Source organism: Hordeum vulgare, chromosome 1H, assembly GCF_904849725.1.
Source record: "Hordeum vulgare subsp. vulgare chromosome 1H, MorexV3_pseudomolecules_assembly, whole genome shotgun sequence".
NCBI lineage: Eukaryota > Viridiplantae > Streptophyta > Magnoliopsida > Poales > Poaceae > Hordeum > Hordeum vulgare.
In genome coordinates, this window is record NC_058518.1 from 474,541,040 (window position 1) to 474,558,065 (window position 17,026).

The 17,026-nt window shown below is 42.7% G+C and overlaps 1 protein-coding gene across 1 annotated transcript; it reads left to right on the forward strand.

Annotated features, from left to right (window-relative positions):
• The first annotated feature begins 3,113 nt into the window (after nt 1–3,113).
• On the forward strand, nt 3,114–16,351 carry LOC123446721 (protein RNA-directed DNA methylation 3). The gene is given in 23 exon segments (XM_045123279.1): nt 3,114–3,408; nt 5,198–5,436; nt 5,525–5,680; nt 6,102–6,260; nt 6,346–6,429; nt 6,981–7,048; nt 7,156–7,551; nt 7,906–7,954; nt 8,032–8,184; nt 8,661–8,801; nt 8,878–8,947; nt 9,042–9,200; nt 9,273–9,309; nt 9,443–9,501; nt 9,797–9,842; nt 10,546–10,595; nt 12,643–13,908; nt 14,420–14,461; nt 14,555–14,689; nt 14,771–14,824; nt 14,944–15,791; nt 15,793–15,828; nt 16,036–16,351. Coding segments are annotated over 23 exon segments (4,668 nt in total). The 5' UTR covers nt 3,114–3,170; the 3' UTR covers nt 16,219–16,351.
• The last annotated feature ends 675 nt before the right edge of the window (nt 16,352–17,026 follow it).

A 17,026-nucleotide genomic window follows, 5' to 3' on the forward strand; every position in this document is an offset into this window, starting at 1 on the left:
GGTTTGCCCCCCTTTTCTCTCCCTTGCGCAATGGGCTGAGTGGGGAGGCGCACCAGCCCACCTAGGGGCTGGTTTCCACCCCCACTTGGCCCACCTTACCTCCCGGGGTCGTTGCCCCCTTCGGTGGTCCCCCGGGGCCACCTCCGGTGGTCCCGGTGGTCCCGGTACGTTACCGGTGATGCCCGAAACACTTCCGGTATCCGAAACCATCCGTCCTATATATCAATCTTTACCTACGGACCATTTCGGAGCTCCTCGTGAAGTCCGGGATCTCATCCGGGACTCCGAACAACTTTCGGTAACCTCGTATAACAATTCCCTATAATCCTAGCGTCATCGAACCTTAAGTGTGTAGACCCTACGGGTTCGGGAGACAGGCAGACATGACCGAGACACCTCTCTGGCCAATAACCATCAGCGGGGTCTGGATACCCATGGTGGCTCCCACTTGTTCCACGATGATCTCATCGGATGAACCACGATGTCAAGGATTCAATCAATCCCGTACACGATTCCCTTTGTCTGTCGGTATAGAACTTGCCCGAGATTCGATCGTTGGTATACCTATACCTTGTTCAATCTCGTTACCGGTAAGTCTTTTTACTCGTTCCGTAGCACGTCATCGTGTGACTAACTCCTTAGTCACATTGAGCTCATGATGATGTTCTACCGAGTGGGCCCAGAGATACCTCTCCGTCACACGGAGTGACAAATCCCGATCTCGATTCGTACCAACCCAACAGACACTTTCGGAGGTACCCGTAGTGCACCTTTATGGTCACCCAGTTACGTTGTGACGTTTGATACACCCAAAGCACTCCTACGGTATCCGGGAGTTGCACAATCTCACGGTCGAAGGAAAAGATACTTGACATTAGAAAAGCATTAGCATACGAACAATACGATCTAGTGCTAGGCTTAGGATTGGGTCTTGTCCATCACATCATTCTCCCAATGATGTGATCCCGTTATCAATGACATCTAATGCCCATGATCAGGAAACCATGATCATCTATTGACTAACGAGCTAGCCAACTAGAGGCTTGCTAGGGACACATTGTGATCTATTTATTCACACATGTATTATTGTTTCCTGTTAATACAATTATAGCATGAACAATAGACGATTATCATGAACAAGGAAATATGATAATAACCATTTTATTATTGCCTCTAGGGCATATTTCCAACATCGCCCACTACCTATTTTTCTCAACATGCAAGTATGACACCAAATATACAATAATAAAACACAATATATATATTTTGCAAAAAATTCTGCAACAACGTTCGGGGCATCAACTAGCCCCTAGCAAGAATCCTAGCAAGAACCCTAGGCGTGGGATGTCTCACCAGAGGCTTGGGTCGGTGTCGGGGTCGGGGCAGGGGTCAAGGTCGCGGGGGTCGAGGTCGGGGTCGGGACCGGGGTCGAGGTCGGGGTCGGGGCTGGGGGCGAGGTCGTCGGGGAGGACCTATGGTGGCGGCGACGCAGAGTGGAGATGAGAGAGTGAGGAGGGAGGAAGGTAGGGAGTGAGGGGCGGGGCGACGATGCAGAGTGGAGAGGGAGAGGTGAGGAGGGGAAGAGGGAGGGAGTGAGGGGCGGGGCGATGACGCAGAGTGGAGAGGGAGGGAGTGAGGGGCGGCGGCGCAGAGCATGGAGAGGGAGAGAGTGAGAGAGAGGGGCGTGCGGGGGCGACGAAGACGATAAGTGCATGCCCACTTAGCAGCAGCGCGGGTCGAAAAAACACGGTACTACTATTCTTTTAGCAGCAACGTCGGTATCTGGGCGCGCTACTACTATTCTTTTAGCTGTAGCGCCGATATTTGGGCGCGCTACTACTATTCTTTTAGCTGTAGCGCCGGTATCTGGGGCACGCTACTACTAAATCTAGCCTGTCGAAAACGGTGGGGCAATATTAGTAGTAGCGTGTTTCTAGTAGACGCGCGCTACTGATATGTAGCAGTGGCACCCTGTTTTATCCAGCGTTGCTGTTAATGTTTTGTGTATAAGGTTTCCCTAGTAGTGTTCACCTGTCCGAGAAGGTGAGACAACAACGGTGGGCGCCAACGCTGATAGGAGGGACAACGGGGGCGGTGCTGGGGTTGGGGGAGGGGAGATTGACGGTGTGGGCTCGAGGCGACAACTAGTTTAGATGTAGAGAGAAGGAATTGGGAGATGAGGAAGGGTTGGTTTAGGGTTTGAGAGAGAGGGAGAGGAGGCGGCTAGGTTTTCCATCGCGAACATTCGAGCCTTGCATATACTTTCTGGTGAATTACGAAAATGACCCGATGAGGACTGAGATATTATAGAAAACTATTTTTAATCGACGATTCATAGCACACCGATGAAAATCCGATGACCGAGTCACATCAAACCCACGATCCAACCACCATGTTTGCGTTGCAAATCGGGTTCGACAACCTTGAGCTGCGGTGGCTACGAGGGCTTGGTTTTATCCGTCCCTTAGGCTGGTTGTAATGGGTAGTATCATATGCATGATACTAGTCTATGATAGCACATCCGTAATGCATAGTATCATATGTTAGTATCATAAGGCAGTTCATTTATTGTCATGCAAGACACATAGTAACACATCATTTAATATGATACGGTATCATGATATGATACTCAACCCTCTCTTTTTTCATTTAATTCTATGCCACCTCATCGAAATTGCCTAGTTGTCATGCATGATACTACCATTACGGGCAGCCTTAACTTTAGGGACCGCATAGATTTTTTTTTTACACAACCGGCATACTCCCTCCGTTCCTAAATACAAGTAGTTTTAGAGATTTCATTAAAGGACTACATACGGATGTATATAGACATATTTTAAAACGTAGATTCACTCATTTTGTTTCGTATGTAGACCACTAGTACAATCTCTAAAAAAAACCCTATATTTACGAACGGAGGGAGTAGAATCTTTGCTCACGCACAACCCGCACGGTCGCATCACCCACCACCATCGCTTGTTCCCTCCCCACAATGCGCAATTACGGACAAAGCGAGGGGGCCATCCGGAAATAGTCACACCTCGGAGGGGGCTCCTGGGGGTCTCCTGGGTTAAAACCCTCCCCTCCTCGACACCTGCCGTACCTCCTCCCCACCCCATTCCCCACTCTCTCCCCCCACACTCGCTGCGCGATCCCCTCCGCCCCCCACCATGGCGGTGAAGGGGAAGGGCAAGCAGATCGCTTCCGACGACCCGGGATCCTCCTCCGGCTCCAAGCGGCGCGGCGCCGGCCCCTCATCCTCCTCCGCCAAGCGCCGCCGCGGCGGCTCCGGCGTCCTCCAGTTCGTCGACGACGCCGCCGGCGTCGACGACGGGTACGAGGAGGAGGAGGAGGAGGAGGAAGAGGAGGAGGAGGAGGCGGAGGAGTTACAGGACGACCTCGACGACGGTACGGAACCACGGATCGATCGGTTTTCCCGAGGCGGCGGACATACCAGCGTTCGTTCGGTGGCATCGATTCGTTGGTTCGGTTGGGGGTTTAGGGTTCGGAACAACGCGGCCCCGGTCCTCTGTGTTGTGCTTCGATGTCTCCGTTAGGTGTATGTGTTGATTGGGTGTTTTTTGTTCGGCTTCGGTGGGATTTTGTTGGTTGGGTTTTTTCTTTCCCCACCCTTGAACAGTAGGAACCTTTTGATAGGCTGACATCTGTCTCAAATTTCCGCCTATTCCCCAAGGTTACACTTTAGATGTTGCAGAACCCGGGCCTGGGATCCCAGCGAATAGAAATCCAGAAGTTCTCGTTTTTTCGGTGTTAATAAATAATAATGATGCATGTACAGGTGCTTAGCAGGCATTGCATTTTTCTTTTGGGAATGGAAGGTTTCTAGCAGGTGATCTGGGGAGGTAAAACGATAATATGTTTATTGGCGAGGTAGGACTACAAAGTGGGGTTGGGATTTGTTGCTTCTCCTTTTGCTTGAAAACTGCCTGTTAAGAAAGCTCACTTGACAATATTAGTTTAATGGCGCACAAGTAAGTTGTGCTTCTAGGCGGCATTGACTTGCTGACCATTGCATTAGCCATCAGGGATAGGGCATGTCTTTTATTGTATTATATGTGTCGTTGATGGTTTGCACACTAGTTTGGATTTTACATGAACCACTACAATGGTTTTAAGTTACATCGGAAGTAGGTCTTAACCAAGTTGTTTTGTATGAAGTTTGTTGTGAGTTACTAAGTCAGACATGTTAGAGGTCATTGGAGTTTTCCTTTTACAATGATGACACACATTTAGGGGCACATATCAACATTCTGCAGGTTTGCAACTTTTTACAAGGACACGCGGGGCAACATTATTAAATTCATGTTTGTGCACTTGCCCTTGTTCATAAAAATATCAAATAACCTCGGACTGTATAAGGGTGACATTTTTTTTTTCGTTCATATATTTTCCAGTAACCAATGAGTGAATAATATTTATAGTTAGTTTCATCTGCTGGGTTTTGTTGTGCGTAGTGAGGACTATGTTTATAACTTTATAAGTTGTCACCTTATGGTCGATCAGGTATCAAGGTGTCTGGGGTTGCTGCCCTGCCTTTTTCGCTGTGGTAAAGCTAAAAAGGGGGAGTGGGAAAAATAAGATGGCAAGGGAAGAGAAAGGGATAGATGGTGGGAGGCGAGGGGAGAGGGTGGAAAAGAGGAGAGGAGGCAGGGGGCATGATGGAAGGGCCGGTGCAGCTAGGATTAGATACATAGGATCGAGGGAGAGTGTCTTTGGCGGCTCTGGCTAGGTCACTTTCCCCCTCGCCCTCCTCATCCATTTCCTAATTTTGCTTTGTTTCATCCACCCTATTGTTTCTTTCTACTCTGATGACTCCCTCTGGTAGGTCCAGTGTTTGAGCTATTATTTTTGGCGGACAGTGTTCTGGATGCTACAAAGGTGGCCAATGTGGCAAAACCTCTTCACAAATCATCCCCTATTTCTTATTCGTTTAAAAAAATAAGAGGGGTGATTGTAAGTAACTGGTTTTGATGTACATGGTCCATAGATCAGTTATAAAGTTAACCTTTTCTTTTGAACTATTACTAGGGAGTTGTAGGTTCTTGTCCTTTATAGGCTCCAACGATCAGTTTAACTTCATCATCTGAACACATGATTGTTTTAATTTTCAGGGCAATCATTGCTTGATTTTCTTTTGCAATTTCTGCTGATGTCATCCCACTGATGAACACTGCAGGTTTCTTTACTGCGGGGAGGACAAAAGGTGCAAGAATTGAAAGGTCACACGCTCTTCCATTTCTTGAACATGTAAAGGAAGAGGAGCTGAGCGGTGATGAACTTGAGCAATTTATCAATGATCGTTACTCTAATCGTGTGAGATATGCCGGTTATGGTGGCTCTGCTGAACGATATGATGATGATGATTCTACCATGGATGGTGTGAAAGATCCTATCATCTGGAGGGTTAAATGCATGGTTTGTGATTGCTAGATGTTTGACTTTAGTTTATGATGTTCTTCTAGCATTTAATAGCTAGACACTTATTTGTGTAGCTGCATTTCAGGTTGGGCGGGAGCGTCAAATGGCTTTCTGCTTCATGCAGAAGTTTCTTGATCTGCAAAAGTTTGGTACCAAAGTTCCAATTATCTCAGCATTCTCACTCGATCATGTGAGAGGATTTGTTTTTGTTGAAGCTGAGAAGGCTTGTGATGTTACTGAGGTATGTAATTTGATCCTTCCATTAAAGAATAAACATATCCATGCCCCCAAGAACAGTTTAAACAACATGAGATGATGTATATCCAGGATCCAGCTATGCATTACATTATGTGGTATCAGATAATATTGGGTAATACTTCATATCGGATTTGTTAAAGGTTTAAAATGTCTCGTTTTCTCTGTGCATTGCAATTCATTTTTCCTTCTACTTCTCACACACTTCAATTCAGTTTTCTCTTCCATATAAATTAATAAAATTGAAGTTCAGAATGGAGAAGACAAGCTTTTCATTAGATATTCAAAAACAGTTTTTTTCTTCAGAAGTCGATAAAGTTCTATTCCCCTCTAAGATTTATCTGTTTATGTACATAATTCTCAGTTGTAAAATGACCCACTGACCACATGGCCATCTCTTGCTACAGGCATGCAAAGGATTTTGCAATGTTTATGTAAACCGAACTAGTCCTGTCCCTGTAGCTGAAGTTCCGAGCTTGCTATCAACTCGTGCAAAACCATTTGAAGTCTCTCCAGGTACATGGGTGCGCATGAAAAGTGGAAACTATAAAGGAGATCTAGCACAGGTATCACAACAGTGGTGTGGGTATCCATTTTCATATCTTCTCAAATTCTTAATTCATCAATCTCAATACCCCTGTCTTCTCTTAGGTTGTTGGTGCGGATGATGGTCGGAAAAGGGTGCTGATAAAGCTTATACCAAGAGTTGATCTCCATGCTATTTCAAAAAAATTCGTAATGCTCTTACACCTTTGTCTGCATCCTATCTTTTCATCATGGCAGTAAAAACTCTGGAACATATTATGAGTTCAATTTACGCCTGCTTATGTCATCTGATTTTCTAGTTTTATAATACCTCCTGTAGCCGCGAACTTGTTTTGTTGAACTTGTTGCCTGTCAATCATGAGATTATGTCAGCTGATTTTTATTATGTATTGGTATTTCCTAAAACTTTTGGCTCGCTATTTGCCAGCAGTGACGAACCATGTACTGCATTTAAATTTGTATTTATTGGGGGCTTTAGTATCAAGCTCAGACCTTTGTCCTAGAAACTTGATCGTCATATTGTTTCATGATACAGTAGAATTTATGACAAGTGAACCCTTGCGGCGGTGTGTATTACCTGTCTATATTCTATTTTAAGTTTGATACCATGACCTGATTGTCTAATTCTATTCATGTGCTTGTTAACTAGTATTCCTTTTCACTTCCCCTGTGCATCTTGTATGGCTGACAGTTGGAATTACCACTATGGGACTCAATGTTATATGCATCGGCTTTTGCAGGGTGGTGCTGTTTCCCTAAAAGGTGCTGCAGTTCCTGCGCCACGACTAATCAGCTCACAGGAGCTAGAGTAAATGCCTCTGCCGAGTGTTTCTTTGTCCCACACCGTGTAGCCTTCTGCTGCCATTTGTTTCTAATCAGGCTTTGCCATTGTTTCCATCATCTTGTTGAACCTAGGTTCTTCGGACCTCATATCGAAAGTAGGCGTGATCGTCAGACTGGTGATGTTTTTGAAGTGCTTGATGGTCTGATGTTCAAAGATGGTTTCCTGTATAAGAGAGTTGCACTTAGTTCTTTGATTTATTGGGGGATACAACCAACGGATACCGAGATTCTCAAGTTCTCTTCTAGTCCAAGCACTAAAAGTTCTGCGGATGACATGGATTGGGTCTCCGGCATCTATGGTCATAATAAGAAAAGAAATGTGCCCAGAGAACCGGATATGAAGAAACCAGCATCTTCTAAAGACAAAAGTTCCAAGGCATCAAATCTTAAAGGTTCCACTTCCACTGAAAACTATGATGATGATGACGATGATGCAGCATTCAATCTCCACGATCTTGTAACCTTTGGGTTAGTCTCTGTTTTCTGGTCTTCATTCACTAGTCACTATCAACTACTCCCTCTGTTCCAAATTAATTGAAGTTCTAGCTTTGTAACTTCTTTAAGTTTGACCAAGTCTGATGAATAATGTATCAACAGCCACAGCACAAAATCAGTTTCATCACAGCACAAAATCAGTTTCATCACAAAAATGTACTTTGGTCCTATATATATCTGATGTCGTAGATGTTATCACATTTTCCTATAGGTTTGGTCAAATTTCTTTTTTGACTTGAGACAAAGCTTGAACTTCAAATAATTTTGAACAGAAGGAGTAAGTACTTCTAACGGATGCAATAATTATTTCTATTTTCTAATGAGCAGCCGAAAAGACTTTGGAGTGATTATTGCTGTTGAGAAAGATGGTTTTAAGGTAGTATTCTTCTCATGCATGTCTGTGTTCCGCATTTTTGTGTCGTACCATTTTAAGAACAATTGGTTTTCTTTTAGATTTTAAAAGGTGGTCCTGAAGGATCTATCGTGACAGTTAGAAAGCAAGATATTAAGAAAGGAGTTGTTGACAAAATGTTTACAGCTGTTGATCATCAGAACAAGTCAATATCCATGAATGACACTGTTAAAGTTCTGGAAGGACCAGCTCAGGTAAATTTTTATTAAATTCAATCAAGAGTCTGCTATTGTGAAGTCTATCTTATTTTCTGAGCAATATGTGGAACTAAGCATCTTTTGTTACTTCTATTGATAACATCCCGTTAAAATATTTGTATATTTGGTGTATTCAATGTACTTTTGTCAAGTATCTGCTAATTGTTCCAACCTTGTACTCCCTCCGTTCCTAAATATAAGTCTTTTAAGCGATTTCACTAAGGAACTACATACAGAACAAAATGAATGAATCTACACTCTAAAGTATGTCTATATACATCCGTATGTAGTCCTTTAGTGAAATCTCTAAAATGACTTATATTATGGAAGGAGGGAGTAGTTTGTAAGATGAATTTTTGTTCTACTAACATGCTCCATAGTTGTAAATTATGTTTTTGCAGTTCCTGTAATTATTTAATAAACTAATTCCTTCCTTCTGGCACCTTTTTGATCTGTTTGATGTTATCTGGCAGGACAAACAAGGAGTTGTTAAACACCTGTATATGGGAATACTTTTTATATGTGATGAAAGTGAAAGTGAGAACAATGGATTTTTCTGTGCTCAGTGTGGGTCATGTGAAAGTATCAAGAAAAGGAGGGACCTGACAAATTCGGTATGTTTGATGCACTATGTCCACTTGTCAATGAATGGGAAATGTTCTTTTGGTCAATTTGTTTTTGATGTATCAGGAGGACAACCCTATTCCCATGTTCTCGGAGTCAGCTTTCATATCATCCGAGCAAAATGAACAACAGAACAGTAAGTGTTTCATATTTTTTCTATGTATTGTCATTTGAAGTTTGATGTTTGTCAGCAGAAGCTAAGTTCTGTTCTGATTTCCTTGATCATACAGATGAAAGGCCTTACAGGGCACCCAGAGAACAACTCTTCCAAGTAGGAGAGATGCTGCGTATTCGAAAGGGTCCTTTGAAGGGTTATCTCTGTCGCGTAGTTCGGATTTTTAGAAATGATGTAACTGTTAAGCTAGATTCTCTACTGAAGATTGTTACAGGTTAGTTCGTAAGTATGCTTGTACTGGAGCCATGCTATGGATAATGCCTTACTCTTTTGTATTATGTTGTAGTGCAAGCAGAGTTTCTCTCAGTCCCAACTAAAAGGGGGTAAGCAGACAAATCATGTTTCAAGCTTCTCTTACCCGTTGTTGCTTGTTTTAGTGATGTGTGACTGCATGAATAGTCATTGATGTATAATTTCATTTCCACATTTGCTTCTTGTTGTGTTATATGTCACCAGGGATAATTCGTCTAGTGCTCCATCTGGTAATTTTGGAACCCAGGACACACAATTCACCGGTAAGTGTGTGTAAATATGTATACCAGTTATTTCTACTTGCTAGATTAGTTTCTATTGCGTGTACAAGGGATAAGTGTTACCGATCTTCTCCAAAACTATTTGATGCGGACCTACGGCCTATAATGAGACAATCTGCCCAGTCTGATTGAGTTTTTAAGTTGTGAGAAATTGAAAACTGAATGTAGAACTGTTTATAAGGTGTAGTAGACTTTTTTTTTTGTTATAGCACCTCATAAGTTTGGTCTTGTAATAGTTTCTTTTTGTTACTCACATTGATTCTAAATTTATTTTCAGAAGCTGCTAAAACCTCATGGGACAATGGATTTGCATCTCTTGACAGGTTTGTTTCATATTTTTCAGTTCCTTGCTGGTTTCTTTTAAACACGCCAAACTGGTTTAGGGGATGGGAGCAGTTTAGAGCCACCCATCCATCAAAATGGTGTTGTGAGGTTGACTTGCTAATGAGCAGTTAACTGTTACCAACCATGAGAAAAAGGTTGCTAAGGAAGGGTAGCAACCTTAACCTTCTGTTGAACTTACTTTGTTGTTTTTGTGTAATGCTATCACTTATATACAACAACAACCAACAACAACAACCAAGCCTTTCAGTCCCAAACAAGTTGGGGTAGGCTATCACTTATATGCAATTATATTTTTCATGTAGTTGTTCCAAAATATAAGGTGCATTTTCTTTTTCTAGAAGTCAAACTTATCTATGTTTTGAGCAAGTTTATAGAGAAAAATATCGATCTACAGTACCAATTCAGTATCATTATGTTCATTATGAAATATATTTCATATTTATTTTTTTGGTAAATTTTGATATTTTTTCTATAAACCTAGCAAACATGGACGTGTTTGAGTTTTGGAAAAAATGATGCACTATGTTTTGGAACGAAGGGAGTACTAAATTCTTTCTTTGTTGGTATCATTACACCTATAGAATCTGTACAATATCGCTTGGAGGAATAAATGGCCCGTGTACCTATTATTCGCATCAGTACTAATTACGAGTCACATAATCGTTTTATTATCTGCTGCAGTGATTCTTGGAAACCTTTCTCAAGCTCTGTGTTACCAGCCCAGAATGCAGGTAATATCTAGTTGGCCTTCCTATTTGATAGCATGGTTGGGAGCCTCCCTTTTTCATATAATTTGGAGCTTCATTGATTTTTGTGTTGTTTGATCACAATGATAGTTCATCACTTCATTATTTATCCATTGGAAATACTTGCCAGAGTATCAGACATCTCATAAGCTATCCAGTCTGTAATTTAAATAAGGTCTTGACTTGGTGCAAGAAGTGGACCAATTAAGGGATAGGTTTGGCCCACTAGGAGTAGTATGAGACATATCAATTTAGTTTGTGTGGGTGTCAACAGTACTAACAGGCAGGATGGAAGGGGCATTTCCTCATAAACAAATCACAAATTAACTTGTTTGTATAAGAGGTTCATTCTGGTTAGAAGATTATTAATATTAATCGCAAAGTGCTGCAGTAGATGATTATGTTGTACTCCCTCCGTTCCTAAATATAAGACTTTTTAGAGATCTCACTAAAGGACTACATACAAAGTAAAATGAATGAATCTACACCCTAAAGTGTGTCTATATACATCCGTATGTACTCCATTAGTGAAACCTCTAAAAAGACTTATATTTAGGAACGAAGGGAGTAGAAGGGTTGCCAAGTTATCTAACTTCTCTAACCCTTGGACCGGCATGTATTTATTGTGCCATTTTTAATATTGCACAGAGCATATACATATGTTGCATCTACACATTATGTTTCTGTATTTGGATATATTAGAGACTTGTATTGCTTTGTTGTGATAAATATTCCCTAAAAAATACAATTATTTATGTGGTATGTTGCAGCAATGTTTTGTGTCATCAAAATAAAACAACTGGTATTTACATGCGTTGCAGCAATTATTCGTAAGCATTGCAATGTATAAACCTGCATGTTACGCCTTTGCACTAGGGAGTTGGGGATATATTATGTGTAGTTGATACATGTATAAAGTAGTCATGCATACAATAATTGTCCACTATTCAGAGGCAAGTTCTTATTTGATGTTCTCAGACCCTCTAAAATAATCTTTACACCTCTTATCTTCTGCCAACCACACTCCATCAGCTATGCTATCTACTAGGGTTTAGTGGATGTTGCACGTGTAACACCATGCTCTACTCATATCAATAGCTTGATTGTCCCTTGATTCATCTGATCATAAGGCTACAAAGTATTCCCTCCGTCTGGAATTACTTGTCGGTCAAACGGAGTAGTAGTATCATTTATGGTAAAGCTGTGAATGGATTAAAACGGCATGGGTCATAGGGGATTTGCTTCCGAGGAAAGGAGAACTTGCGCTTTAAAACTGGATGGAGCTGGATTTTTCTAGGTTATTATAGATTTGGATACCTGACATACTATTTGTTAGCAACTAGCCTTCTCAATCTTTGCTTTGTGCATAACTACGTGATTTTGTTGAGTACACGCCCGCACAGTTAACAGACAATTTTGCCTTCTCTCTATGTTACTGTCGAGCTGCATCCTGTGGTATAAAACAAAACCAGCAACACAGGCATGGCTCAAATTCTAAGTCATGATATTAGCTATAGAAAAAAGTTCAGTCCAGATTATCAAGGTTATTTTCTTTGACTGATTTGCTCAGCTAGGGTGGCTTGTTCAGTTTCTGTTTATAAAAAAGCAGTTGGTATCACCCCCTCTGTGTGTTGTGTGTATCAGTAGAGTCCACAGTCCAGATAACTGTGAGGGTAGATATATATGTCGTAAAATCCAGAATACATTAATACTGTGCCTGCAGTGTAGCAAATAATGTCTTGCATATTGGTTTATAGTGGTTATAACTGGTACCTATTTTTTCTTTTTTGCATCAGTGATTGGACCTTTGAGCCTTGAAGATTGCACACAGTAGGATTTTGTGTCATGGTGCATTGTACAGCATTAGAGGGATGCGAAGAGTGTGCATTCATCTGTAGTATAATCTTGATTTTCAATTTCTAGGAAGTAAAAACTATCATATTTCTGCAGCAGTGACAAATCTTATCTGGAAAGTTTCCTCTATCTTGAGGTTTTTATAGTTTTGCTGATTTAGTAACTTCTACATCTTCAGATGGAGAAACAGAAGCTGATCCCTGGTGTAAGAAACCAACATCTTCTGCCGATGGTGATTCTGATCCATGGGGTAACAAAACAACATCCGCAGCTGTTGATATATGGAACAACAGCACTACACAAAACGAAAGCTCCAGCGACAATGCCTGGGGTAAACAAGCCGGAGGTGGTGGATTGGATGCTGGTGGCAGCTCTTGGGGTGGAGGAGCAGTCAACAAGGATAGTGAAAAGAGTGGCAACTGGGGTGAGGCATGCAAGCAGGTGGACACAGCAACTGGTGGTGATACAGATCCTTGGGGCAGTAAGGTCAAAGAAGTAATTACGAAAGAAGCAGATAGCTGGGAGAAGTCATCATGGTCACCAGAGAAGAAGTTGGAGGGTGATGGTCAAGGATGGGGCCAACCTTTTGGCAAGTCAAATGAAGATCAAGAAAAAAACACAGTTCCGAACGACGCAGACAAGGGTGGATCTTGGGATAGCACTGCTGCTATTTGTGTCGGTTCAGATAATGATGCCTGGGCTAAATCTGCTACTTTGCCTGTTGCTCAAGATGATGCCTGGGGGAAGTCAAAAGACTCAGGCCAAAACAGTGCTTCTGGAGGTTGGGATACTGTTGCTGTGGGCCAAGGACAAGATGAAGCATGGGGCAAACCAAAAGATTCAGGTGCCAAGTCTGAAGAAACAAATAATGGAACTGGGAACTGGAACAAAGCTGGATCATCAGACCAAGTTGATGGCAGTGATTGGGGTAAACCAAAGTTTTCTGGCGGTGCTGATTCATCAAGCTGGAACAAGGGGGAGGCAGCTGAGGGGGATAATCAGAATAGCACCTGGAGCAGACCTGCTGGAAACTTTGAAGGTGGCCGTGGGTTCGGGCGAGGACGCGGGAGAGGCCGGGGCCGAGAATCTTGGGATTCTGGTGACAGAAATGACCAAGGAAGCTGCAAGGGCTCATGGGGTAATGACAGTTCTGCAAAGCCCTCTTGGGGGTCTGATACACAGGTAGGTAATGAAGGTGGAGATTCTGGTGGATACCGGGGGAGGGGAAGAGGGAGGGGCCAATATGGAGGACGAGGGGGAGGAAGAGACAATGGTTGGAGAAATGGAGATCGAGGTACTTCTGAGTTTGGAAAGGAAAGGAGCAGTAGCGATACACCAAACTGGGGAAACAGTCAGCCTTGGAGTTCCAATGAAGGCACCAAGCCATGTGATGAAAATCAGGCCCCCTCTTGGAACTCCTCAAAGGATAAAAAACTGTCTGGAGGTGAGCAGCCTCTTTCAGAGTTGTAGCTTTATTAATGGCCATTGTTCGTAAATATGTACTACTTCTAAGTTCTGGATCACATATATCAACTTGATATTTTCCATCAAGAATTCTGTAAATGCCATACCTATTTTAATGTTGTGCTACTTTAATGATGTTCAACAGGAACACACTACTAAATATCTGGTTGGTAAATGTACACACCTAAGTTTTGAATCCCATACGATTTGATATTTCCATCAAGGCCTTCATATATACTATACATATTTTAATCTCGTGCTACTTTAACGATGTTCAACAGGAATACACTACTACATATCTCATGCTGCTTAGAATTGTGCCTCTTTTATTACTCTTGACTAGTTGACTATTGAGTGTTGGTAAAGCACACATTGGTCCTTGGCTTTAGCAAGATGGCTTCTATTGCATGTGCTGAGTATTGATGGTATTTAAAACCGTGGCACAAGTACTCGATATGCTGCAAGTTTCATACTTACATGCTCTTATGTAGGTGAACAAGATGATCCTTGGGCGAGCAAGATGATTGATAAAGGTGATAAAGATATAATTGGAATAACCATTGTGTATTTGGTTTGATGCTTCGAGCTATAATTATGTGCTGACTGCTGACTTCTGTATCTTGTAGGCCAAGAACAACCAACTGATGCTTGGTCAAGCAAGACAACTTCGACTGCAGGTGCTGAGAACAATGATGGCTGGAACACAAAGGCGAAAGAGTCTACCTGTAACACTGGGGCAAAATGGGAGAATGCTGCATCAGGTAGTTCTGAAGCAAAGTTGGTTCTTTTTTGCTTGATAGTTGATGTTCGTACCACAAGCTTATCTTTTGGCTCATGTTTAGGTGAAGGACAACAAGGTGATCCGTGGTCAAGTAAAATTAGTTCTACTGCTAAAGGTGCTTAGGGGACTAACTAAATTAATCATATTTGATACCCTGCTTGACATTCGGGTTAAATTTTGATTATATTTTTCCTTGTGGCACCTTGTGGTGCCTGTATTTGATTCTCTCGGCAGGCAAAGAACAAAAAACTGATCCGTGGGCAAGCAAGGTGTCTTCTACTGCAGCAGAGGAAAAAACTGACCCTTGGAATACTAAAGGGGGCAATGGGAATGATGGGGGTTGGAACAATGCTGGCTCGTCTTGGGGTAAAGCAAGTTCCTCAAGTGGAGATCAAGAACCTGCTTGGAACAAGCCAAAGTATGGTGATGATAGTGCTGGATTTGGTAGGGGTGGATTTGGACGTGGGAATCACGGCAGAGGTAGGGGAAGGTTTGGGGATAGTGGATCTTCATGGAATGGAGGAAGCAACACAGATGATGGATCAGGTGGAGGAAGGTCTGAAGATCACTGGAACAGGAGGGATTCTGATGGTGGCAGAGGAAGGGGTAGAGGACGCTTTGGCCGTGGTGATTGCAATCAAGGTAACAACTTTGGTTCAGGAGACGGAGATGGTGGCAGTTGGAGCTCAGGCAGGGGAAACAGAGGCCGTGGTGGTGGTTACCGGAACTATGGAAATGACAACAATGAGGGAAGGGCCTCCAGTCAAGACCGTGGTGGTGGCTGGTCTCACTCTTCTGCCTGGAGTGCTGATAAAAAGGGAAGCGCTGAAGAAGATCAATCTTCCTCAAAAGGCAAGTCCAGCTGGGGGAATGACAACAATGATGGCTGGGGAGCTCCAAAACCATCTGGTGGAGATGATCAGGCAGGAAAGAGGGACGGAAACAACTCCTGGAGTCAAAACAAGCCATCTTCTGGTAATGGATCCTCTATCCTGGGTCAGTGGGGTGCTCCTCCTGGCAACACTACAGCTGGTACTTTAGGATCCGCAGGTGGAGGAGGATCATGGGGAAAGAGCAATGAAGATACCTGGAATTCGTCAAAAGGAACCGGAGGCTCAGGTACGACCACCGAGGATCCTTCACTGCAAAAAGTGAAAATGACTCGATTTTGTTTTAGCTTCTCAAGTGCTTTCACCTTTTTTTGCCCCCTGGCGCCCATCAATTTTCTCCCGCTTCAGTCTGTTCAGTGTCCTGTCTATCGACATTTCTTATGCTAACATTACAATCCTATTCGAAGCGCTAAATCTCTCTTTCATCCCATTTCAGAAGGTGGTTCGAAGAAGGAAGGATCCTGGGACAAGGCCGAAGGGAGCGGGGGCCAAGGCGGCGGTGGCGGCAGTTCCTGGGACAAGGTGGCCAGTGGCGGATGGGACAGCAGCAAGGGCGGGGACGCCGGCAGTGATGGTGGTAGTGGGTGGTAAAGCTTGCTCCAGAATCAGCTGTGCCTGATTTTGGCGTGTACATAATGGTTGGTTCCATTGGCCATGCTAGCTGAACCTTTATATACTAGTAGTGCCAGCAAAACGTTTCGTGGTACCTCCAGTGACTCAAGTACCTTAAATCCCATCGTGTCTGAGATTTCCATGTGGTCTTTGCCTGGTTGCTGTTGCTATGTGATGGCTATGCCTTAAGTAGCTCTGAGCTTTTTATGTCCATTGGCTTAGTTAGATTTGGACGCGTAGCTCTACAGTTTATGCTGACTTCAAGGTTTTTATAAATAGATCCATATGAAGAAGACATTTCAAAAAATAAAAAACATGCTCTGTTTTTTTTTCACTTGTGCGTCTCTTCTGTGCAGTCTACTAATGAAAATACTTTTGGTGGAAGTTTGTGGATATAAATAGGGCATCGAAGTACATAATGACTTTTTTTTTCAATTTTTTTGGGGCTTCTAACTATGTAATTTCTTTGTTATTTTTAAAACTCGCTCCATGGAACCTGCGAACTAAATGTGACATGGAACCATGTTCTATAGGCTATTTTATATATTTTATTTTATTTTAGATGGGTTGAATATGAGATACCTTGGTTAATATGCAACGCATATTTGTAGAACACTAAACCCAATCCAACATAGATTAGCTAGGCAATGCTTATGATTCAAACTGTTTTGTGATCCCATTAGCTTGTTCGGGGTGTAACCATTATCACAAATGGGTAAAGTGCACCACAAGGCATTTCGCTATCTGCAGAACATGCAAAACTACATTAGTTGAATTTTGTAATACATATCTAAAACTAGATTGTGAGAGAGCGA